The sequence below is a fragment of the Atractosteus spatula genome, chromosome 21, assembly GCF_055471065.1.
Source record: "Atractosteus spatula isolate fAtrSpa1 chromosome 21, fAtrSpa1.hap1, whole genome shotgun sequence".
Classification (NCBI taxonomy): domain Eukaryota; kingdom Metazoa; phylum Chordata; class Actinopteri; order Semionotiformes; family Lepisosteidae; genus Atractosteus; species Atractosteus spatula.
The window spans coordinates 2,208,784-2,233,909 of record NC_142726.1 but is presented as its reverse complement, the minus strand read 5'-3'; the positions used below and the strand labels follow the sequence as shown (position 1 = coordinate 2,233,909).

Here is a 25,126-nt window from a genome sequence, read left to right as displayed (position 1 = left end):
AGAACTGGGAGATATTCCACACTTCTTAATTCTGCGGGGAACTGCAATTAATACGCCAAACCTTTCTGCTTATTTAGAAGCAGCTGTGTTGATCATTTTTAACTTATTGTGTAGTACTGTACAATACAGTACAGTACCTCAGTCAATACAGTTAGCGCCGTTTCATAATAATCCTATTTTTGAAATGCGTTTATGAGTTCAAGAAACTCGTAGCATTGTATAATATCACATATATCATTCATCCATCTTTTTTCTAACCACTTTATCCAATGCAGGAGAGCTGAAGCCAATCTCCACCATCAGCGACTGCAAGGCAGGGCACACCCTGGACAGGACACCAGTCCATCACGGGACACACACAGACACACACACTGAAGGTGCGAAGGTCTTCTAACTGCACTGTGTGGAGCCCGATCTTCACCAGAGTGAGAAGGGTCTGATCACTCCCTGTGTGGAGCCTTAAAGCTCACTCTGAGTTTCCTTGCCAACCTGTGCAATTTGTGTGCTGATGCAGGAGTGATTTGAGTTTACACACAGACCGAGTTCAGGACAACTGGAAGTAAGTAAGGTGTTGTAGTAGCCCCGTCTTGATGAGCAGAAGGCATGTACTGATATATCGGCATCAGACAGGCGGAATAAGAGTCTTAATAAAGCAACGTTACACAGGTGGAAGAAAGGTACCAATAGAAGTTTCCCTTACATGCGCTTCAAATTACATCCCAGAGTCAAAATTAAAGCCAAGGTTCCTAGCTTCCATCCATCACGAGTTTAATTTCAGCACCATCACCTTTGCAATGCTGCTACAGGGAGGAAACCTTCATAAGCCAATTTGCTAGAATACAAACTGCACACAGGCTACCTTATACTTCTAAAAATGTCTCTTTTATTAGGCAGCTGAGCTCCCTTTCATTCTAGCTGCCAGGTTTGTAAAAATCCGGCATTGCTGGCAGTTCACCTTCAGCTGAGGAACTCGAAAACTAGAAACAAGCACGGAAGTACCTGGCCTCCTGGCCTGCTTCCCAGCTCCCCCTCTCTCCTTATTTTGCCCTGGAGAGGACAGAATAATTCTGAGGGGTGACGGGGGAATCGCTCAGTGAGTTTTGGAGCAGACAGCAGTGCATTAGCGAGACGTGGTCTGTTATTTGTTCCCATACTGGAGGCTTTGTCTGCGCTGACCCCATTGCAGCACTCAGTGACCAGCTTTAAAACAGCAGTCTGGCTGCAGGGTAATCCTGCTGGGGCTGTGGTTTAATGTCTCGTCGTCTGGATAACTGGTCTTGATCCTAGTGGGAAGCTCATACGTAACAAAAAGAGTTTATAAATCATCTGAGAAATGAATCCCAGTCACCCCCAGTTAAAAAAACTGTCTGGGAGACTATGTTGTTTTCCAATTAAAGCATGACCCAGACATAAAGTTTATATAAGTTACCTACTCTACAAACACCATAGATTTAAAACTATATATCTGAGGTACTGGGCAAACCTGAATTTTTACAGCAATGTATGAGGTTGACACTTACATCCAAAGCAACTTACATTTGCACCCATCTATACAGCAAGGTATTTCACTGGCATAATTTAGGTAAAACAGCTTGTCCAAGGACACTGAAGTAGTGCCTTACCTGAGATTTGAAGCTACCACCTTACACAAACTTTAATTCTGTTATGTGTGATTTTACAAAAGGGATTCTTATGACGTGCCAGGTTTTGAATTGTATTATGAATGTTTCTCTTGGTCCAATAATAACCTGTTAGCCTTTTAGCCTGTTACCAAATTCATTCATTTTTAGTGTTTAACTGGATCAACAATGTTCATGAGTAGACCTGTCTTTTTTGATTTATGAGTCAGACAACCACAATCTGTGTGCTTTTTATTCCTGATAAGATTTTAAATATGATGTTCTATGATATGGACCTAATCACTAATTCTTAATTACATTTTTTCCTAATTGTTGGTGATAAGAAACCCAGTGTGAATGCAAAGAAGACAATTTAAAGATAATATTTATTGATAATGTCATGTAAAGATAGGAAGAGCCTGGCTAGACTCACTCAATGTAGAAAAAGACCCTGAGTAATTGTTCCCAGAATGTCACACAAATGACACTTCAGATATGTTCTTCTGTTGCTATGCTACCAAATCGCTGATTGTCTTGCAACTGTTTGCTAATACAGAGGGCTTATACAAAATACAAAGCATGAACGTACAGCTGGGATTTTCAATATGTTGTTTTTGTTATTTTTCCAAATAAAATTTCTATTTCTAATGTCAAATTTTGAATAGGGAGGCTAGCACAAAAATGAACAGTATAGGGGGATATATGACCACAGAGACCACATTAAGAAGAAACACAAGTTGCACTGGTCTAATTTTTTTAGTCCAAAGCAGTCTCTTCCTAGGGAAATCTGGGAAACATACTGTATGAACAGGTATTGGGTGAGAAGCTTTGTCACCGTTTGAACATAAGGACAGTCATAAATGAGCACATTTGGTAGTTTGTAGATAATTGATTAAAGGATCTCAAGCTTCTGTTGGGAGAAGCCAGGTTATGGGTTTCAGCAGCATGGCTGAGTAGGTTATATATAGGTTATTTATAGCACTGATATAAATTTGGAAAAGCAGTGGTCCTAGTACAGATTCTTTGAGTCTCCAAAGCCACTGTCACCCACACCAAAGTACTGAGAAAAAACATTCTCTGGGCAGTCTGCAGGACCAGAGGCGAGTGTTTGAAATCACAGGGGTTTTTAACACCTTCCATCTGAAGGGTATTTATTGTAATCTTTTCTTTCTGTTATTCCTTTGATAGTTAATCATTCTGGATCACCAGAATCCTCCTTAACTGTCTGAGGAAACAGGACAGGGCAGTATTGATTAGTTTAAGTATCTGGTAACCTGTGCACCTTTATTGGGATGCTTTGCTTGGCAACAGCCTGGACCATTTAAACACTAAAGTCGTATTTTTGAGATAAAAAAGTTATCTGTTTAAAAAGCCACAGAAAGAAGAAAGAATTTTGGTGAGCGGTATCTTGCATGAAAGATTAGAGAACACTAATGGATGAAGATTAAACTTCATTGTGAATCAACTGCTGACTAAGCTAAGGACAATGCTCATAATCACTGAGGATAACGTAATTGAACCAACACTAATTATACCCAATTCAATCAAAAAGGACAATTAAAATAGACCTTCTCCCTCTCTTACATCAGGATGAGCTGTGAAAAAATGTTACATTTGTCAGCTGATTAAACTGCAATATTTTACATTGTAGTCTGACATTTTCTTAACCTAATCACTGACCAACACACAAAGCAACAGACCTTAATAGTGCTTAGGAACAAGTAACAGGTTTATTCCCTGCTGAAAAGAAAACACAACGTTTCGGCCATGGAGCCTTCTATAGTGAGAGCCGTAATAGTGCTTATACTCCAATTATCTACACAAACATTCTTTTAAATTAATTTTACATGCATTGTTTGTAATTCTATATTCTGTATCTAAAGGTTACATTCAATATTTGAAAAAATCATTTGAGATTTTTTTAACATATCCATTATTTGTTTAAAGTACAGTATGTGTGCTCTTCCAGTCCTCAACGTGGGGTGTCCCTGCCTGCCAAGACATAAATAAACATGTAATCTGGCAGCAGCAGGCGCCTCCGTCATCATACCCAGTGTTGCCTAGTCAGCAGGTAGAAACACAAACTCTTAAACACGCAATGCACCCATGATGCCTACCATTCAATGTTTTACTTCTGAGAACTGTTTTTCTGACACCATACCCGAGGTCTAAACGGCAGGAAAAAAAGGAATTTAAAGGCTGTTAAAACAGAGAGGAAATAAAGAATATCTCTGGGTGGTGTATTTGATGACCATTTATCTCTCTCACTGTATTTCACCTTTCAATAACTGCGTCTCCTTCATGTTGGTAAATCACTTTTAGATACTGGTTGTATTACACTGGGAGACAGCTCTGCGAAGCGGACATGAGTGAGAGGAAGCTATTTGGCTGATCGTGCTCGTTTCCTTCTTGTGGTCAGTACTGGTTGTAACTGGGACCAAACCCCCTCAATTATTAAATCAACCTGAACCCCACCTCACCCCACTCTGGGACAAGGGGGGATTGAAAGTGAAAAAAACGTATCACCAGCACACCTGCTATAAAACCACCTGACTATGGAGGCAACGTGCAAGCTCCACACAGACAGCCACGCCCAGCAGGTAGAGAATGAACCCCTCAGATTGTGAGGGTGCAGTGCTAGCGGACGTACCCCCCGAACGAAAGTGAAGGAGGAGCAAAAACATTTTTTTATTTTCCTACGTAGTAGTTGCGCATCTTTCCCAGGCGGAGCACAGAGTGTGCAGCCTCGTCGCTCATAAACCGCTACTCTCGACACTCCAGTTAGAGATGAACAGCACGCAGGGGTGCTTTAGGATGAAGTCACACACCCACAGTGGCCTGAGGCCTGGCTTCTCACTTCCGCAGGTTAATAGTGAGCCCTCAGCCGCCACGTCAGTTGCAGAGCAAGGTGTTGCTAAGCCCGAAGTCTTCAAACAAACATCTCGGGTTCCCACCCAGGCAAACTCAGCGGGACAGATGTCGTCATCCACTCGGGGGCGGGGCTTCTGCCAGAGGAGTGGAAATACAGATTGCAAGCAGCAGAGCTGTCACTGAGCGAACAGGAGAGAGAGAGACCAGCGGAGAAAGTCGCACCTGTTGAGTGACAGGCTCTCAGCTACAGGACAGGTCTTATTTGAAGAATATCATTTTTGTTGTTGCTGCTGCTGCTGGAGCTGCAGAATGACGGATACTATTCTACCCAACGGGTGCAAGGACAACCAGGCTGGTGACGATGGCTGTTTTAAAAAGGTGAGCCAAAACTGTCGAGAAACTCTTTATAAAAGTTTTTATTCCTCTTCACGTCCCGTCCAGTTTCTGTCGCGGGCGGCAAGACGGCTATCGGAAAGGAGAGACAGCGTCGCAGTTTGCTTTCGAAATCTTGACTTTGTTCATTTAATTGCGGTTGATTTGTGGATTGCCGTTAGGACAGTGGATAAATCCAGCCCTCTCCCTTTCCACAGACCACGAAGCAAGTCCGATTGTACTCTTGTTCTAAACTTGGGTCACCTTACACTTCTGTGTCCTTACGGACAACTTTTCTCCATGACCTAGGAGTCACAACAGCGATATGTATACATGAGACCAAATGTTGAGGTTTATTGTTTTAATCCTGTGTTATGTTATTATTAATACTGTTCCAATATTAATAGTGCGTTAAGATGGGTTAAGATGTATTCGTTATAAACATAATAAAACGGTGGCAATCCTGTGCCACTCCATGTACTGAAATGTGGAAAAGAAAAGCATCCTCAGTTCGGTTCGTATTTTGGTGATGTCACGTCCCCTCCAAGGGCAGTTTTGCTAGAAATGTCCACCTGCGCCCCCGGCCGCCGCGCTGCAGGAGTCGGTGCACCTGTGGCGCACGATCCGGTCCCCGCTCGCAGGGCGTGGTTCGCCGCGCTCCTCGGTCTCGCAAGGTGCGTCGCTCTTTCAGAGGCATGACGCGCCCCAAGAAACGGCATATTCGGGATTCCTTGAGTGACTGGCTTGGCCCCTTTTCTTCTGAGCCGTCCTTCGCAGTGGGAGTTCACTGAAACTCAGCTGGCGGGCGACGCGTGTACGTGCGCCACCTGTCGCGGTTTGTCCTCTAGTTTGGCAGTGCGGTCGGTGTACCCAGGGTGTTGAAAGGACGCCTCAGAAGTTTAGTTTCATAAAGAGAGGGTGGAAAAGTTAATTGAAATCACCACGCACACTTTCCTTGATGTGGATTGGTGGTTCCCGCTGCTGTGATTCTTCTCAATAATAGTTATTCTAGTTATGAATTCATACAGTTATAATTTCATTATAATCATCAAAGTGCTTTTTTCTTGACATAAAGCATGAAATGAATGTGCAGATATTTCACTAGAAGAATTCAAACAAAGATGGATATTATTTATTTTTTTGCAAGCATGTGATGTTGAATGGGTTAAAAAAATTCTGGGATCGGCCTGTTGGCGCATTTCACAGTAACCTAACAACAGTATGGCTGGCTTGTACTGTAGCCCTGAGCATTTGGAGAAAGAAGGTGGCTGGGCAGGTTTTATGACTTAGGAACTAAAGTGTGGGACAGCCTGTTCTGAAGGAATATCGCTGAACAAACTTCGGAACATCGATCTGACCCCATTGTACGCGTTCAGCTTCAGGCGCATTCAGAGCGCCTCGGCCCAGTTGAGTAGCGGGTCACAGTCGAGGTGTATTACAGTTTTAGGGCGGAGTGGCACCTGTTCCGCTTGGCGGTTTGTAAGCAATAGTTAGTGCGCATATTTCTCCCAGTGATTACAAAATCTGGGTTACTAATGAAGTATTTACGGAATGCTGACGGATATCGGGGATTGACAGGGCAAGGGCGCAGGAGTATTTCAGAAAGAACATGCCGGATAGGAAGAACTGACATAGAGAATTATGGATTTTAGATTCCACAGGTTTTTTTTTTTGCTTTCCAAATTCCACAGAGATTACATGCAGTACATGAAAGACACGACCGGAATTATTAAACGGCGCTTATCTTTTTAAGAAGTCCAGATCCAAGAAGAGAAAAGACGGTTTCATATTTTCTGAGGAGAATCATGTGCTCACATCTATTTTAGGGCGTAGGGTAGCTCTTAATTTTCCGATCAAGGCTCTGTCAGAAACGTTTTCACAGTATTGAATATTTCTGCAAACTTGGTGGTGTTTTGCTGAATTCCATATGGCTTCACTGCGTGATCTCACGGAAGTTTTTTTAAAGAAAGCAGTATTGTACTGTTCCTGGTTTAACACAACAATAACATTCTGTTCCACTATCAAACTAATTCTTCTGGATCTGAGTTGCCCAACGTGCTAAAAAATTAAAAGGTATTATGTATTGAGTCCATTTAAATTAAACTGACAAAATATTAGCTCTAGCTTTAGATTCAGTTTTACTTGTGTGTTGTCTTTGGGTGGCCCATACAGAACACACTCTGCCTCCACTGTAAGGGTGCTGCCTTGAGGTAGTACAGAACCTCAGGACACTCCACCATTCTCAAAAGTGCAAAGTGTGAAACTGGAATAACCGGAAACTGCAGGCATATTATTGTGATTTTTGAAAACTGTACAGCCTTCCCGTACGTAAAAAAACAAATAGAAAAATGTTAATTCCATGCCGAAATGAAAAGAAAAGAGACACAATGTGAAGCCAAACACCTGAAGAAGCCAAACACCCGAAGAAGGCTAAACCACGAAAATATTGTGTCTCTTTTCTTTTCATTTCAGCAGGAATAAACCTTTACCTGTTCCTTTGCAGCCTACGCATGCTGATGCAGCTCCCTACTCAGACTTCTTTATAAAAACTAATGCCACTTAATGCTGTCGTAAAAATGGCCTTCTCATCAATGTAGCATGCTCGAAGAAGTTGCTTGGGAATTGACCTTTCGGCATACTACAGACATACTAAATTGCAACAGTGCCTTTTAATTAGCAATACTGCAGAAGAAGGGTTTTACAGGTAATGTTACGGGGACTGAGGAGGATTTGTTAGAGCCAGAGTTCCGCTTGGGTTATTCTTCTGTTCCTGCAGCACAACATGGCTTTGTCCAGTGTGTTTTTTAGAGCAGAGAAAGGGTCTTTTGTTCCATACCTGCACACTGTATGTGAACTGTGTCTGGCATTAGGCCTTCTCCACTTCCTGTACCAGTAACTGTTCCAGGCCTGATAGGAGCAGAGCTGACCCAGAAGAGCACTGATGGCACCTTGTGTGCTTTACAGCAAGAGGCACCATCAGAAGAGACACAAGTACTGGTGCCGGGTGCACATCCAGGTGAAAACCCAGCAGACTGAGTTGTACATAACTGCTGCTTGTTAGGGGACTTGCGTGTCATCTTTTTAAATTCTGTATCCATGAAGGATTCAGGGCTTGGGGAAACAATCCATATGTTTCCCGTTTGAACGTGGGAAGCTGAAATCTGCCTGCTTTTTTTTTTTGCCTTTTCTCCGAAATGCCACAGCCGTGTTGCGCAACTCTGATCTTGAAGCGGACGAATGTGCTCGTTGCGACCCAGACTGATTTGGTCTGGGATGACGGATTGTGCGGTGCGATGCGGTCGCTCTTCTGATTCCTCCAGCCCCCCTCCGCCCCTCACTGTCTCCACTGGTCTCGTTCGGATGCCGGTGAACAGGGCTGAACGTCCACGCGGCTCCTCTTGCTTTGCCCTCACACACACACAGCTCTCCAGACGCTGACGTACAGCAGACTCGGCCCAGCGCCTCCTCAGCATGAAGCCGCAACACAAATTGACAACATCTGCAGTGGCTGCAGGGAGGTGGGCTGAGTTCTGCAGTCTGCCGGAGAGCTGCAGCGCAGTCCTTATTACTGCTCTCCTGAGAGAAAGACATGCAAGTACAACAAACTCGGCCTCTTCTGGTGAATTGCACAGGAACTGAAAAATTAGTGGAAGGGCAAAAGCCCAGTAGGAGGTTTACCACTGAGTAATTATTATTTTTTATACAGTGCAGTAGAGAGTGTGCCATTCTGGTGTGTTTCTTTCATGTAGTCATCTGGTGTTTATAGTTGCTGTGTGCACAGGATTTGCCAGGTATTTAAAGTTTTACAAGCCAGATTCTCTTTTCCTTTTCCTTTAAAGCAAAGTTTGTGTGTCTGTTCTAACTGAAGCCAGCTTTCCACTAGCTGAAGGGGTATAATGCACACCACCAATCCCTTGTTAACAGGTTTGGGGCAGTGTAACATCTTTATTTTTGAATTTTTGTCTGGTTTTAATTGGCCTTCAGACATGACTTTTGCTTATTAGTGTTAATTGCTCCCTACCTCGGCCCTGGCTGACTTTGTTCTTGCTCAGAGTGCTTACAAAAAAATCTCTCGGGCGCAGGATGTGCCAGGAGTCTGTAGTGTGCATTAGTCTTTGGAGTGTAATGGCTAATGGATTATTTTCTCTGATAACAGTGGAACATTCATTGCTAAGAATGTAGTAAACTTTTCATTTAAAAGGGACAAACTGCTTTCTACTCTTTATGTGTACAGTATGTCATTCGGTCTGGCTGAAAGCTGTGTAAAGCCAAAATGAGATGATGCTAATTTCTTTGTGGCTTTAAGATAAGTACAGTACAGCACTCATGTACTCAGACAGAAGTATTACAGTTCTAAGACACGCAGGGTCTGGTGTTCATAGTGGTTCACTCATCACTATTTTTTTAACCCTTTCAGTTGTTACTGTTTTGTTAATAACCAGTTAAGTCCAAACCTGTTTGTCACCAATAGCCATCACATTAGACATTAGAGTTTTACTGAAACATGTTAATTGCCTGAGGAGATCCATTAATGCCTTTCATTATCTCAGTTCACAGTTTGAGTTCAACAATAAACTGTCTTTTCACAATAACAAAGTTAAATTAAGATGTGTCCAAGGTAATGTGAAAGCGCAGTAAGTTGCTGCAGGCAGACCAGCTACATACAGAGTGGATTGCTACCTGCACAGACTATTAGAAAAGTGATAAAAAGAGGCCATTTTGGCACATTTAGCCCATTTGGTAGTTAGCAGTTGATTGATCCAAGGATCTCAGCTGTTTATCAAAGGAAGTCAGGCTGTATCAGCTTCAAAACAGCATGGTTGAGTAGCTCGTTCCACACTCCCACTACCCTTTGGGTAAAGAAGCCCACCCTGTTCTTGGTTTTAAATGCTTTCAAGTTTCGCTGCTGATTATGATTGCCACTGGATTGAATTTGTTGGTGCCTTGGGGGTTTGAGAACTTGAATCTGGTCCCCTCATAGTTTGCTCTGTGCAAGACAGAAAAAGCTGTGTTCCTTCACCTACAGCGGTATACTATAATAGTATACTTTGCTGTAGAAAAGTATTGAATCAGGCATTGATATGAAGCAGTAGCCTACAGTAGTCAACAAGGGTAGGACAAAGGGCTCTGTGCCTATTTCCTTTTTGCATTGTTTGTTTTCTTCTTTCCTGACACTGATTAACCACGACAAGATCTGAACTGGCTTGTTCCTCCAACTAACACTTCTTAGCTTCTGTGTTAAACAGTATGTCTGAGTGTTTGTGTGCTCTTGGAATTGTTCTGACTCAACACATGTCAGCCCTGATCTTCACACACATGCACGCACCCTCCTCAACTGGCTTTTCACTTCTCGTCACATAATTGCAGGTGCCTTCATGTGCGTCTTATTAATTCTTATGAATTAAATATGATCGCATGGAACGTTTTTTCGACATTAGTCATCTGGTGGCAGATATAGTCACACATATTGCTTCATCTAGTTATGTTGTCTGTGAGGGTATATTAGCAAGCAGCTGCTGTGTATTGATGCCAGTGGAAGTTTGCTATTTACGATCTCTGCCCTTCTTCCAGTTTTTAATTAGTCTTTCAAAATTTCTTGTTAAAAGGGAAAAGCAGAAATTCATATATAAGTACATAGCAGAGCATATCCACCAAAAAAAAAGCCTCTTAAATGGGGTTTTTCTTCTTCTAAGAAATCAGATCCATGGGAATGGAAGTCTAAATATTTAGTCAAATAAATGTGTTTTGTCATTGTTAGTAAAATGTCCCAAATGCTGAATTATACCAGAACATTCTGGAAATTTCTTTTTATCTCCTACTGAGAAGTGATGGATGACTCATGCACTTCACCTTCTTTATTATCGCACAATTATTTAATGTTTGTTACTGTGTGTTTACACAACGTGGGTATCAGAGCAGACAGGGGCGTGGATGAACTTCATTGTGAAGCTGCCATCTCTGGTGTCATTTCCTTTATCAGATTGTGGAGCCTGCTTAATGTCTTTTCACACGCTGAGCACACAAATGAGGGGTGAGGGGGTCCCACAGACAGGCATCTTTATCCAAAGGAGGCTGTACCAAGTTAGTCACTCTCCTAACGTGGCCACAATTTTACATAAACTTACTACAGTGCTTCCCAGTTCTGTGTTTTTAAAAAGCCCTGTTTTCACCACTTTGTACACCACGATTATTTTATTTTGTGAGAGAGACTGAAGATACTCTTGTTTCTAGCCACTATGACTGTAAGTTGTTTTAACACTTCACTGTAAAATCCACGGCTATAATAACTTTTATACATAAAGACCATTGAAAATACACTTTATGGCTTCTGTTGGTTTGGTTCTGTTTTTATAATTTGCTACATGTTTGGGGGGAAAATAAATAATCCTCTAATACACTGTATAACTCACACATTACGTACTGTATGCCATGAAGTTTTTCAGAGTAAAAAGGGTTAAAAGTAAACTAAGACGACTGGATAAGGAAGTGACATTATCTCCATTTTTTATTGACATAAGCACAGAGACTCATCTGACAGGTATGAGCACAGCAGGGATGTGTCGAGAAAGAGGGGGAAGAGAAACAGTTCACACAGGATCGCTCTGTCTCAGCAGGCGTTACAGTGATGGACGTGAGCTTTTATGAGCCTTGCAGGATACTGCAACACGCGGGTCTGTCACCTGTCTCCTGTTTTCATTGCTGGCCTCTTGTCCCCATGGCCAGCCCACAGGCCATCACAGATGTGCACCTGGGACTCAGAATCCACATTTCAAAACCCATTTGCTTAAACAGGCTTTATTATTGTGTATATACTAAAATATATTAAACTCATTATTACACTTCAATTGTATTAACGGAATATAAGACATTAGAACACAATACATGACATTTATGAATTATAGATTTGTAGTATTAAAGGTATTAATACTATTAATAGGTATTCTTATTAATAACCTATTAATAAGTATTAAGGTAATTGCATTATATTTATTATATAACCTGAAATTACAATGAAAAGGCTTGGTTAGTGTGTCAAGGGAGTTACTGGTTTAGGCCTGCCCATATAAGATTCACCGCAGCAGTAGTGAAATCAGTTCACCTGAGCACATAAGGCAAGTTACAAACTATTCGAGAAGTAGGGCATGTGGCTCATCTTGCCCAATTTGAAACTAATGCATCCTGGAGTCTCATCTAGTGCCTTATTATTGATATAGGCTTTAATCACATGCTTGGGTAGCTTGTTCCATACTCCCACAATCCTTTGTGTAAAGAAAAGCTTCCTTATCTGTGGTTTAAATGCACTTCCACGTAGCTCCACCCGTGTCCCCTGGTTCCGGTTTCAGTGTTCAGCAAAGAAGCCTGCTGGGTTGACTTTGAGGATTTTAAAAACTCATGGTTTGCGTTCTGTCTTCACAGGGCTGTAACCCCTTTGCCCAGACTGGGCGCAGTAAGCTACAGAACAAGAGAGCCGTCTTGAACCAGCAGATCATCAAGGAGATGAGAATGAGGGCCGGAGCAGAAAACCTCCTGAGGTATGTCCATCTCTCAGCGTGTGCCCAGGGCTCCGCGCTAACCTGGGACAAAAATGTTGTGGGTTTTTCCGAGCATGTACAACACGGTTTGCACGTGCAGAAGAGTACCCCATGGCCACCCAAGTGCCTTGTTTCCTGGGCAGGGGTGTTGGCTGGAAAGGCTTCTTGGACCCCTAATCGTGTTGAAAAGTGCAGAGTAGAATGTGTACTGTGGACTGTGTTTTCATACTTGGACTCTTTGGTGCAAGAACTGCAACATCTCGTTTCTGTAGAAGATGTCATATTGAAGGGCAGCGAAGTGGCAGGGATCTCTCACAGACCTTTAAGACCCTGGGTTTGTCTCTGGGGTGCCTCCTGTCCAGGGTGCAGGGCCCAGCATTGCTGCCACTCTTCCCAGGAATAAGCAGCTTCTACTCAAGGATGGGTCAGTGTCAAAGTGACCCAAGAGAGCCATTTAAAAAACATGCAAGATTTCAGAATCTCACTCTACTCTATGGTGGTGTTGCTGCATTCTGTCAGGAGGGAGTTCAAACTGTAACTGCATTGTCTGTTTTCACAAGAAAGGGTACTTTCTGAAGGAAGGGAAGAATCCACCTTTGTTTTCACACAATGCCTCCTGTAAATAGCACTGTGTTAGGTTTAGTCCTCCAACTCCAGTCTGTTTCTCAGGCTGGGCCAGAAAAATGCATTTTTTGTTCTTGTTCAAAACAGCACTCTGGGCTCCCTGGACAATTTTAAACACTCGTGGGAAGTCTTTTTTTGCCCTCGAGCTCCTCGATTGTGGGAGATGAGATGAATGTGTTCCGGGTTTCAGACATGCGTCTCACATCTGAGGCTGCTCCTTCACCCCTCAGGCACCGTTCATCAGGAGGGGTGGTGATATTCGTGGTGGAGATGTTGCAAATGTGTTCTTGGAGCACAAAGACTGCAGAGCATAAAAACCACGAATATCGATTCAGCCTCATTGTTCCTTGGCTGTGATCAGAAACGTGTTTCTGCAGAAGATGATTTATTTAGAAGGACCAAAGTGAATGATTCTACTGGGTCTGATTCAAATGTCTGATTTTGGAAATTGTAAAAATTGTGCAAAAGCAATGCAAAGTTCACGTCAAAGTGAATAATTAAAAGTCAAAGTAGGTATACTCCATTCATTTTGTATTTGTTATATTTTTATTTGAAGAGGATCTCTTCAGAAGTATAATTTTACAGCAGATTCTTTGTAGTCTTTAAATGGCATAAATGCTTCCATTGTTACTTGGTATAGTATACCCCTTGGAGACTTAGGTTATCAAAACTTATATTAATTCACAGAGCAGGGTTAAAAGAAGCCAGCTCTCTTTATCCATAGTTTCTGAGAAGCCCATGTCTCTAGGGAACACTACCAAAAGAACACATAAGTTAAGTTTGTTTAGGCCTCCAGTGTTAATCTTGGAAGTAACACCCATCATATTGACATTTTTTGGTTTCATTACGTTGAGTAAAATAAGTCATACTTATCGTGCTGGTTTCTGAATGTTTGCTGAAGTATGTATTGCACACACCTATTTATTTTAGGTCAGTATATGACAAATGTGTGTATGTCACCAATAGTTACAAAACTGCGCAAGTGGGTAAAGAGCCTTGTTTAAGTTTACTACAGCAGGGCTTCAGCTGGGCTTGGAACCCACAGCCTTCCGTCATGCACTTCGAACACGGGTGAGGGCCTCAGAGCTCCGGGCTTCTAGTTGTCTGCTGCTGCTTCTCCAAAGTATAAGTCTCAGTGGTCTCCGTTAATCTAATATACACAAAGCCATGTGACTTACTAGCAAATTAGCTGCAGGACCTTAGCTGATTGGGCCATTGCTGTGGCACATTATTATTATTATTATTATTATTATTATTATTATTATTTTCTGCAGCTCCACCTGGATGATGCGACTGTAGCCAGAGTGCACCAGTACGCTCCCCACACACCAGCTCTCAGGGGGGAGGAGAGCAGAGTGATGAAGCCAGTTCAGAGATGGGGGTTATTAGGAGGCCATGATTGGTAAAGGCCAGGGGGAAATTTGGCTAGGACGAGAAACATCCTGGAATTTTTAATGACCACAGAGAGTCAGAACCTTGATTTTACGTCTCGTCCAAAGTATGGCACCTTTTTACAGTATAGTGTCCCCGTCACTATACTGGGGTATTAGGACCCACACAGACCCCAGGGTGAGCGCCCCCTACTGGCCCCACTAACAACTCTTCCAGCAGCAGCCTTAGTTTTTCCCAGGAGTCTCCCATCCAGGTAGTATATTGTATAGCTATGTACAAGAGTTTTTTAATAAACATTCACACACAGAGACAACTTTCAGACAGTGGTTCTTTACATTTCTCACGGTCACATATAAATGTGTTAATTGCTCCAATTCCCAGTGGAGGCACCTTCTTGTCAGCGAATTGACGTCATGTTTTTTTTTTCATGTCAGTGACCTGTTTCAGAGAAAATAGCAACTGCTTGCAATTGTGTGTGAAATTTGACCCCAAATCACATTTCTCAGGCAGGAAGGGGGCTTGTGTCATTCCTGAGGTGCTGCCTTCAAGATGGAGAAGTTACTTCAATAATTAAATTGAGAGGGAAATTTAAGTAGGACAGATTGTGCAAGCCCAGAGTGGACACCCACTACACCCCCTAGAAATTTACAAAATCTTGCCTTTATCTGAAGGACAGTACCTCCAACAGCACACTGTGCCCTGTTTCATACTGGGATCCAGAGGAAAGAGCGCCACCTACTGGTCTCCCATTACCTCTTACAGCAGCAGTGTGGTTTCCTTGGAGGTGTCCCATCGCAGTACTGATCTGGTCTTCTCAGATCTGGTCTTAATGCTGGTGGTATTGCCCATGATGATCAGATAATGCATTTGTTGTCTCACTGTTCCTATGGAAAGAAATAGTTACAGTAATCCCACTGAACCTGTTATTCAAGTTGAGCGATCTGCCCTGAAAAATTCGTCCGGCTCCGAGAAAGAAATGAGAATGTCTGTTTGTGTACGCTGGCTGCACCTTCCTTTAAATGCACTTGCAAAATCAGGAGAGCAAAGCTTTATTGTCAGTCTTCCATAAACCGTTTTATAGTGTTGAAATACTTTTTCTTATTTAGGTGCTGGAATTTTAAATGTGTAGAATATGTATCTACAATGACAAAATGTAAAATAGCACACAGTTAAGCATGCAGAACCTGCAAAAATTATGTTACAGTACAAAGGGTTTCTTTTTTTATTCTTATGAACTTTTAGCATCAGATTTGATGATAAATACTCTTCTTTCCCCCCTCCCAAAAAAAATACAGTTTCATCTCCCAGCAGCATTACTGTACCGGCATAAAGTTTTGAACATATATTTGGCATGCAAGTTTTATCACACCATTGGTATGAGCACACAAACCTTCCTGAAGAACAGAGCAGGAGTGATGATGTTTTATCTGCGTTTGATTAACATATCGCTGACTTTGGAACACTTAGCTTTCAGGCTTCAAAGCCCTTTGCATTCCTTACCATATTTCGCAGCTCTGACAGGCTTTATAGAAAGCATATGTTTAATATCAGCAAACAGGTTATAAACTAAGGACTGCTGACAATTACATTGTTAAAATTATGTTTTATTTGCATCTGGGTAATGTAAAGGTGTATCAGAATTACCAAACATCAGAACTTCGGTACATTATGAAGCCCAAAGTAGCTTATCTGTTATTCAGGGAGCTGTGCAGATGCTTTGAATTCAGAATGTCTCTTTGCACTGCTGTGCTTAGATTTCTGGTCCTGCTTTATGATTGCACTTCTTCGATTTTGTTCTGATTAGTTTGAAGTGGACGAAAAACAAAGGTGGCCTTGATACTCAGTAGCAGGGAGATATGGGACTTCTGTCCTACGCCTTAAGAGTCAAATGCTGTGTTTCAGCAGGTGTGCTGGACTTTTCCACTACTCTTTTAGGACCCCTGGTGAACACAAAGGAAACTGCTGTACTGTACTGGTTTTTCAGCTGGCAAACAAAACATGACTGAAGAGTCACTCCCTGTAACAAATGACAGGCCTGTGATGTCCCTGAAATGAAATGTGGTCTATTTTTAATTACAATCATAATTCTGCAATTTCCCTCACGGGATCAATAAAGTATCTATCTATAAGGAAGGTAGGCTGATCTGTTTAGGGCTGTCTCCATTCTTTCATGCTCTGGGATTGTAACCTTTGATGTTCTTTTACTCTGCTATACTCCATATTCTAGTCAGTCAAGGATACAGCACAGGGTCATGGTGGACAAAAATAAGTCCAGGAAAAAATAAAAAGTTACGCACACAGAGAAAAAATGAGCACATTTGTTAACTGCTTTTCCCCACTGTTCACGGTGATGGTGTTGTTTGTCCCTAGCCTCTGGTGCTTCACTGAAAACTAAACCTTCTGCTAGGCTCACTGACATTTTAGGAATTGAATTGATGTTGACTTTGTTGGACTCATATCTGTTGTTCCTTAACATAAGCTTTCTGTACATTGCAAGCGGCTGGAAATAAAGGCGTCTGCTAAGCAAATAAATAAAGGTTAAATTTTTATTTGTGGCTGAAAGTTGGCTCTCAGAGAAGTTTCAGGACCTGCTGCCACCTGATTGGGTTGGATAGCGGCAGGGACGTTCCCTGCTCTTCCAGTGCTCCGTTGTGCTCCAGTCTCCTGACAGAGCTAGATCCGCCGAGCACATCGTCCAACAGATGTTTAGCAAAAACCTCAAGCAAACCGCATGAGAGCGAGAGTTCAGGAAAATGTTGACCTTGAGATTAGGAGACATACCATTTGAAGACTGGCATTTATTTCAAGGATCTAGCTGGCTGGGACTTAGCTAAATTTTGAAATCCCGGGCCGGCAGGCAGTTGTTTATTTGACTTGACAAGGTAGTTACCTAGGGAGATGTATAGTTAAAGCAGTGGAAGACGTTTACTTTTGATTTATTGGTTTCTGTGCCTTGTTCTTTCAGGGTGTTGTCATGAAACTGCATTTTAATGGGAAAAAATCCAGTAAAGACTCCGAAGCCTATCAAATCCTGCACCTGGTTATGCTTTTTTCCCCTCCCCATCAGGAATTCTATGAAAACAGAATGGACAAGGGAACGAGAGTGCTTTCTGCTTCAGATATGGGTTAAGATAGGGAAGCAAATGTTTCAGTCATTTCAGATGAAAATTTGCACAAATGTGCAGTGCAGTGATTCATGTCAGTGTTGACCACGTTTAGCTGATTTGCCCGGCAGAGGATGGCAACAATGAGGTTTGTGAATTCAGTTGTTTGGTCAACCCCGAATTAAGGTGAAGAGCAGGCGTGATTCTGGTAGTGAGTTAGTGGGCTAACATGGTTACTGCGGCCCCCCCTTTAATGAAGAGTGCCTGCTGGGCTGGTGCCTGCTCTGGCCATTGTGAACTATGAACTGTGGTAGGTTGGTTTTGACAGCTTCCAACAGGTGTTTGAAATTTTAGGTTGCTGTGCTTGGGATTCTGTTACAGACTGGCTGCCAGTAGATAAACTAAGGTGATGGTTAAATCATCGAGTTGTCAAAACAAGTGTGAGTTTGCCTCTGGTTCTTCCCTAACAAAGGCCAGTTTAGTGGCTTAGTCTGTGACGTAAGAGCCGCTACCCTCTGTGATGCTGCGTGATTTCTCTGGGTTAGTGGTTCTGTGCAAGCAGAGCACTCAGGCGTGACCAAGCCTGTCTGGCATTCACAATGTTGCTCTTAATTTGTACTAAAGAAAAATGAAACGGGTATACAATTATATAGAGGACTCTGCAGCTTTACCCAGGGGATAAAGTTCTGTTGAGGTCCCACACGAATGGTTCAGTAAGGATTCAGTTCTTCCATCTTGCACCCAAGATCTTTCCAGAAGCAATCGTTTGATGAGAAGGGAAGGAATCCAAGTAAAATACTCTCATTAAGGAGGACATTTCTCAGGAGAGCACCGATCTAGTGTGATTTATTAATGAGCCTGTTAGAAATTGAGCCTACTTCTTGGTACTTTCTGAAGTATGTGCTTAATTCCTGTCCTTTTGGTTCCGGGTGCCTTGTCAGTAGAGAGAACTCAGTGACATTCTGCCATTCTGAATGTCTTTCTACAGTATCTCCTGTTTCTCATGGGAACAGCTGATTTTTAAAGAAACAGGTATTAAAATTTCAGTTATGTTCCGGTTTAACAGAAATTCTAAACCTTGAATTGTCTGTGCTCAGCACACATCTGGCTCACAGCATATCTGATTTCCAAAACAGATAAGCTTGTACCGCACAACACACACCTTATTTCAAACTCATTTAAAATGGATCTGTTGGTTGCTTGTGATGATTCTCTTGTAAATAATTATGCTTTTAAAGAGAAAAATTAACTGTTATTCCTTAAATTGTGTACACTTATTGGATATTCAACACATCAGCAAATCTCATTGCACAAGTACCTCCTTACCCTGTGCTCTCTTTATGAAATATATTCCTTCTTGTGTAATTTCATACCCTTTATCACAAAATGAAACTCAAAGCATTAACATACTGTGCCCATACAGAAACTGTACGAGAAATTAAAAGTTTCCTAACTTGTGGTGGCATTAAATCAGATGACAGACAGAGGGGAGAATATGAAGCCTATTTCGATGGGGAGGCAGCGCGTTCATTCTCATTATCTGCTACAAGAACCCGAGAAGCAAGAGCTGCTTATCCTACAGCTTCCTCCTGCCTTCCTTGGCGTTGGCAGGGCTCTTCTCCAGAGGCAGGCCCATCCCATTCAAAGCCTCACATTTTTGTTCTCTTTCTTTCGCTTTGTTTCCAGGGCAACCACCAACAACAAAGTGCGGGAGATGGTGGTGCTGGAGCTGAGCTACGTGAACTCCAACCTGCAGCTGCTCATGGAGAAGCTGGAAGGCCTCAACAGCTCCGTGGAGGTCTACCAGAACGTGCAGTGAGTCCCCCGCTGCCCTGGCTGTGTCCCACCCGTCCTCTGCGCAGTCCCGCAGGGAGACACTGCGGTGAAGCAGCAGACGCCTTCCTTCACACAAAATTGAGAGGGTTTGGGATGATTGAAATATCCCGGCTCGAGTGCCTCCATGCAGCTGCAGGACAGAGGGTTGCAGAAACTGTGTGGAGCACTGTTGACAGGTTTCAAGTGGTTAGGAGAGCCTGCAGGCACGTAGCCTTGAGTGCCATGTCAGTTTTGCACTTTACTGTAATCCTTTCCCTGTACTTAAGAACATACATTATTTTTGGTAAAACAAAAGCCTCATGGCAGGAACCTTTTCTATAGAATTTCTGTGTTTTAGGGCAAAGTCAGAGTCATATCTGACATGAAACAAGTCAGAAAGCACAAATTAATTTCAGGATTGGTTCTTAAAATCTTGGATTTATGATGGATTGTGAGACCTTTAATAATAATAATCTTAATAAATTGCAGCCTTAATTAAATGTTAAATGTAAAACCTAGGTATTGTACTGGGATGCCCTATCATGAAGTTGGCATGCTGCAAAATGAGGCTCCAAGCCTTGGCACATTGACAAGCCATGAGGCAAATGTGTTGCTGCTCTTGCTGAAAGAATGTGCAGAACAGGAAGGACTGGTTTTCTCTGTTGAAGGTGTTGGATCACAGTTCATGTGTTTCTCAGCTTTAGGAGGTTCAGGTGTCCAGCTCACCTCAGCGAGCACACTTGGTAAAGCTGAGCAGGATTCTGCCACTGGTCGCACCTGTTTCTTCTATGCCTAGAGTAAACACAATGTTTTGTACAAGAGTACATGCACTCTTGTGCTGTTAAAACATCTAAGTGTGAAAGAAAGTTCTGTGTTTTCTATAAGCTGGAAGAGTGTATTTTTTGTTTAGATATAGAACAATTTTGTTAGATTTTGGAGCTGGGCATTTTGATTGATAATACTATTATATAATTTATGTGTGACTGGCAGCTTTCTAGATGTTTTTTTTTTATGGGACTGAGCAAATCTTTTAAGTTTTATTCCTGGAGTTCATATTTCAAACAAGGTCTGTGTTTTAACTACTTTTTTAATTAACATTAATTTGCAAGTAAAAACATTAAGTAAAGTCTTGAATTTGTGAAATATACTGCATGAAAGCAACTGATAACACTGAAAGAGATTAGAAACAGGCTCCTGTTTCAGGGTGCCTACTGGCACTGTTAATGTTAATCTGTTTTTACGGCATCATTTAAACATGATATTCACAAGAGGAAACCAGCAATTTCCCTGTCCAAATGGCACCAGGAAGGCAGTGCCAAAGCCTGTCCTTCAAGCTGCAATTCAGACGGCCCATCTGTATTCAAGGTCACGCTCTGTGAAAGCACGCCGGGTTTCCAACGGCAACCGCAATGAAAAGAGTGATTAAAGCTGTAAACGAAGTGGCCGTGACGTTCAGTGAAGGAGCACCAGTAGCCTGGCAGCGCGCTGGCTTGTCGGTCTGACTCCTCCTGTTGTGGGAGCTCCAGGTTGGCTGACTCATCCTCACCCCCGCCAGAGCCCGTGCTCGCCACTCCTGCCGCCAAGAGACAAGCCTTGTGCACGTTCACTGAGCACAATCCATTGGTCTGTTTTACCACTCCTGTCCATCTGGCATGGCCTGGGTCACTTTCCCATACGTTCTCTCTGCCTCTCTGGGTATTTGTGAGAATAGTCAATGGCATTTGCCTGCAAATATGTGACTCAGCCCCATTTCTCTCCACAACCCTTTATTCAAGCCATCAATTTACAAAAGAGACACCCAAATCACCAAGTCTTCACATCTCCTGAGACACCCACTTACTTAGAGGATCACAAGCAGACTGCAGCAGTCTGTTCTTGGAACAGTTCACATCTATTTGTTTTTATCAACAGTCTTATAAATACTGGGGCCATAACATCGCTGTACAACAACACAGGCTAACGACGGCAGTGGAAGTGCCTTCAGAAGTGATTTGCACTTTCAGGGAGACTTTGCCCATAGAAGACCAGGGTGCCAGGAAAAGTGACTTTTAAGAAGCAGTGCATTCCAGTTACGAGTTACTTCTGTAATAGATAACATTGCAAAAATATTCAAAAATAAAAGAGCAGTTGGAAATTGCTCTTAAGAGGAAATGTATGTTTTACATGGTAACTACACACACTGCATAGATCACTGCAACTGATGGCTTTTTAATATTATTCCTGTAAATGTTAAACAGTAAGTTGTGTTACTAATGTTACGCACGTAGCTTATAACTGTGAAAGTCACTTCAGTCAGCACTGTGGCTGACTTCTTGGGGTCCAATATTAATTTTGTCTTAAGGACCAAACTACACCTTTCATCTTGTGAGTATGTACTCACAGTAATGTACTTTTTTAAAATATTTACTGAGCAGTTAAGATATTTCTTTAATAATATCTGGACTACTTCAAGTTTTTATCCAAGGATTTCCTTACAGAGGAGTAATCTGAAAATATTCATCTCGTTCCAATGCATCCAATTTCTTCCCCCCCTTTTCTCCTCCTACTAAATTCACACATGAGCACATTCCCATATTGCACAAGACTGAGGACTGTCCTGTAATTTCAGTGCGTACCTATGTCATGTTGTCATCTGACAGGCAGAGCCCTGGTATCTGTAGACTGTGTTCCCCTGGACTGGACAGCTACAGCCAGGATAGCCAAGGAACAAGTTAAGGCTTGTCTGAATAAATACTACAACAGGCTATTCTCTGTGACAGGAGTGCACGGTGGAACTGCACCTTGATTCACGTATATTGGAAATGTTAAGCAGGTGCTGTACATGATGAGGCATTTCATTTTTACACAGAATCATAGCAGAATGTTTCTTTACAATCTTTGAATCCTTGAAAACAAATCTGAAATCTAAACTCTCTTAAAAATATAAAACCTGTCGCCTAGTATAACATTAAAATGCTGACTAAAAACAAAAGCTTAATTAATAACATGCTGATATGATACATTAGCATAATGGTACAGAATTCATCCAGAACTGAAAACTTTAGTTAGTTAGTGCAAATTCCATGAAGGCTTTCTTGTCATAGAAATCTTTTAGCTCCTGGTAACACTAACTCACTTTTTTTATGCAGCAGGTGACAAAAGGTTCACCTTTAGATAACCCATCTACAGCTCTGTAGATTGTGATTGTATTCACTGATGAATAAGATCAAAGTTAGTGTCAAAGTGTCGTCTATTGTTCCCACGATTCCCACTATTGTTGTCCACTTTGGGGCAGCCACCAAAGTTCTATGGCCCCTGGCCAGCTGTGTCACCTCTTGGGGTTACTAACATTTGGTTATTGCAAATTGGATTTGGGTTTGGTGTCAGTTCTCACCTCCATATTTGTCTTACTGATAAAAGAGTCTTTCCCCTTTCCTCCCGACATACGATCAGAGGTGTGGCAGCAGAGATTCTTGAGCACTTGCCAGCAGGAACCCCAGGATATTACATGTCAATCTGTGTTTGGGAGGGAGCAACATATGTAACACAAAGGAATCCTTGTTTTTGAGTCTTTCAGAAGAGTAAAGTGAGCTGTTGACTTGTTTCTTTAATAAACATTGACCAAGGTGTCACGGTGGTGAAGTGGTCAGCATTGCTGCCTCGCAGTGTTGGGGCCCTGGGTTCAATTCCTGGGGTGCTGTCTGTGTGGAGTTTGCATGTTCTTCCTGTGTCTACACTGGTTTCCTTGAGGTGTTCTGGTTTCCTCCCACAGTCAAAAGAAAAACTAGGTAGGTTATTGGCTTCTAGGAAAATTGACCCAAGTGTGAGTGTGTGGTTATCTGTGTGTGTGCTTTGCGATAGACTGGTGTCCCATCCAGGGTGTAACCTGCCTTGTGGCTCCGGCTCCCTTGTGAACCTGCATTGGATAAAGTGGTTAAAAACGGATGGATAAACAATGATGAAGGCCCATTACGAGGACACAACAGTTGTGTTCCAAAGTGGAATAAATTGTGGGGATTTAAGAGTTGAAAGGTCTTCACAAGACTGACAACTGGATAAACAGTGGTTCACAGATACTCCAAACATTGCTGATCCAGCAGCTCCCCATTTAGCTTCTGTCAAAGAGATGGGGGAGAGATATACTAAACTTCAGAAGCCGAGGATGAGAACGAAGTCCAGATGTGCCTTCTTTCCTGGAATCTGCTCCAGTGTGCCCAGTCCTGACAATATCCTTTCACACCAGATAAGAAACTGCACTTGTTAAGCATCGGACAGCAAGTTCCAGTTTATGTGTTTTTCATCAAGTCAGTGCTCTGCAATGTTTTTTTCTGTTACGTGTCAGTGAAACCCTGTCCCACAGCAAACCTTATAATCCTGTGTGAAATCTCACCCTGTATCAAAGCTTGAAACCGTAAAAGCAAACTTGAGACCATTGCTTATAATATGGAAATTTGTAGGTACTCACAACAAGCAGCACTGCCAAGGAAACCTTTATGGTAGATTTTCAATTTTTATAATATTGATATATCCTGCATGGTGCTCTTTATTTTTTGTATTTGTCCCTGTCCTAAAGAACACACAAACGAATTGATTTGTGTGGTTGGATTTATGCTCATGGTTCTTTAAGAAGTCTGACCGCGGACGGGTGTTGAGATATTTTGTTGTAAGTCAAAACAAATGAGCTAGAGGAACTGGTGCCATGTGGTTAGGAGCAAAACACAGCTGTGTCTCTCTTGTGTCACAGTTTCCAAAACCATAATGGCTTCACCTTAACTGAGGGTGGATAAACAACCATTGTGTGAATTATAATATTTCTTCAGGTAAAGGTCTGATCAAGACCAAATGTATTGTAACGCTTACGGCCGACAGGCTCTGTGTAAGAGCCGGCGTACCAGAGCAGGTGACGTCACCGCCCTTCCCTGTGATAGCAGGACTACAGCTACTGGGCTGTAGAGAGATCTCTCTTTAGCTCATGGGGCTAGGTCGCTGCAGAGAGACGCGGAAGTCCCGGGTTCGAGCCCCGGACAGTGTGGGGCCGGCCTGATGCGGCAAGGGCGCCCGCCTGAGCCCCCGTTGCGTTACAGTATGAAACGAATCCCTGCCTAACAAAAAATGAGTTACTTTTGTAAATAAGCATACGTTGATATTGCTCTGCCTTACCTATGAAAATCCGCACAGCTTGCATGCTTCCAGCTTCATCAATCCTTTAACCTGTGTTGATTTATGTTATCTTTTTTTCTATGTGATCAGAGAGACGTCCAGCATTCCTCTCATCCCACTGGGACTGAAGGAGACCAAAGAAGTGGACTTCTCTGTTCCTTTCAAGGTATGGGACTGCTGTGAGTTTACCCTTGAGATGACAGTGTCAGCCACGGTTGGCCATAAATACATCTCTCTATGCTATGCTATCTGTTCTCTTTCTTTTTCTTTTTCTTTTTCCCATTTACAACCACTTTTTGTGCAATATATGCCAGGGACCTGTGCAATACATTTATATTTATATCTATAGTTACATCTATATTTATATTCATATGTGTGATATGAGTGTGATACGATTTTCTGTGTACTGTTCTGTTCTAGTTTGTTCTTGTGCGTCCGGACTGTGAGTAACTCTTGTATTGTATTGTATGTATTGTACTATTATTATATAATTCGTTACACTGTGGCTGTGTTGTGTGTGTTAAGCTGCTGTTGCACTGCAATTTCCCTCACGGGATCAATAAAGTATCTATCTATCATCTATCTATCTATGTTGTTCAGAAGCAGGCCATGCTTTAAAAATCCATCCAAAACCAAAGTATTATTTATTTCTTGTTAG

The 25,126-nt window shown here is 42.3% G+C and overlaps 1 protein-coding gene across 2 annotated transcripts in view; it reads left to right on the top strand.

The window, feature by feature from the left end:
• The first annotated feature begins 4,665 nt into the window (after positions 1-4,665).
• The window catches only part of rhpn2 (rhophilin, Rho GTPase binding protein 2), a 34,031-nt gene continuing 13,570 nt past the window's right edge, over positions 4,666-25,126 (top strand). For both annotated transcript variants that reach the window (XM_088938645.1, XM_088938644.1), the window contains exons 1-4: positions 4,666-4,868; positions 12,279-12,394; positions 19,201-19,329; positions 24,559-24,634. In XM_088938645.1, coding sequence (XP_088794771.1) covers positions 4,800-4,868; positions 12,279-12,394; positions 19,201-19,329; positions 24,559-24,634 — 390 coding nt within the window. In that variant the 5' untranslated portion in view covers positions 4,666-4,799. The remainder of the gene's footprint in view (positions 4,869-12,278; positions 12,395-19,200; positions 19,330-24,558; positions 24,635-25,126) is intronic.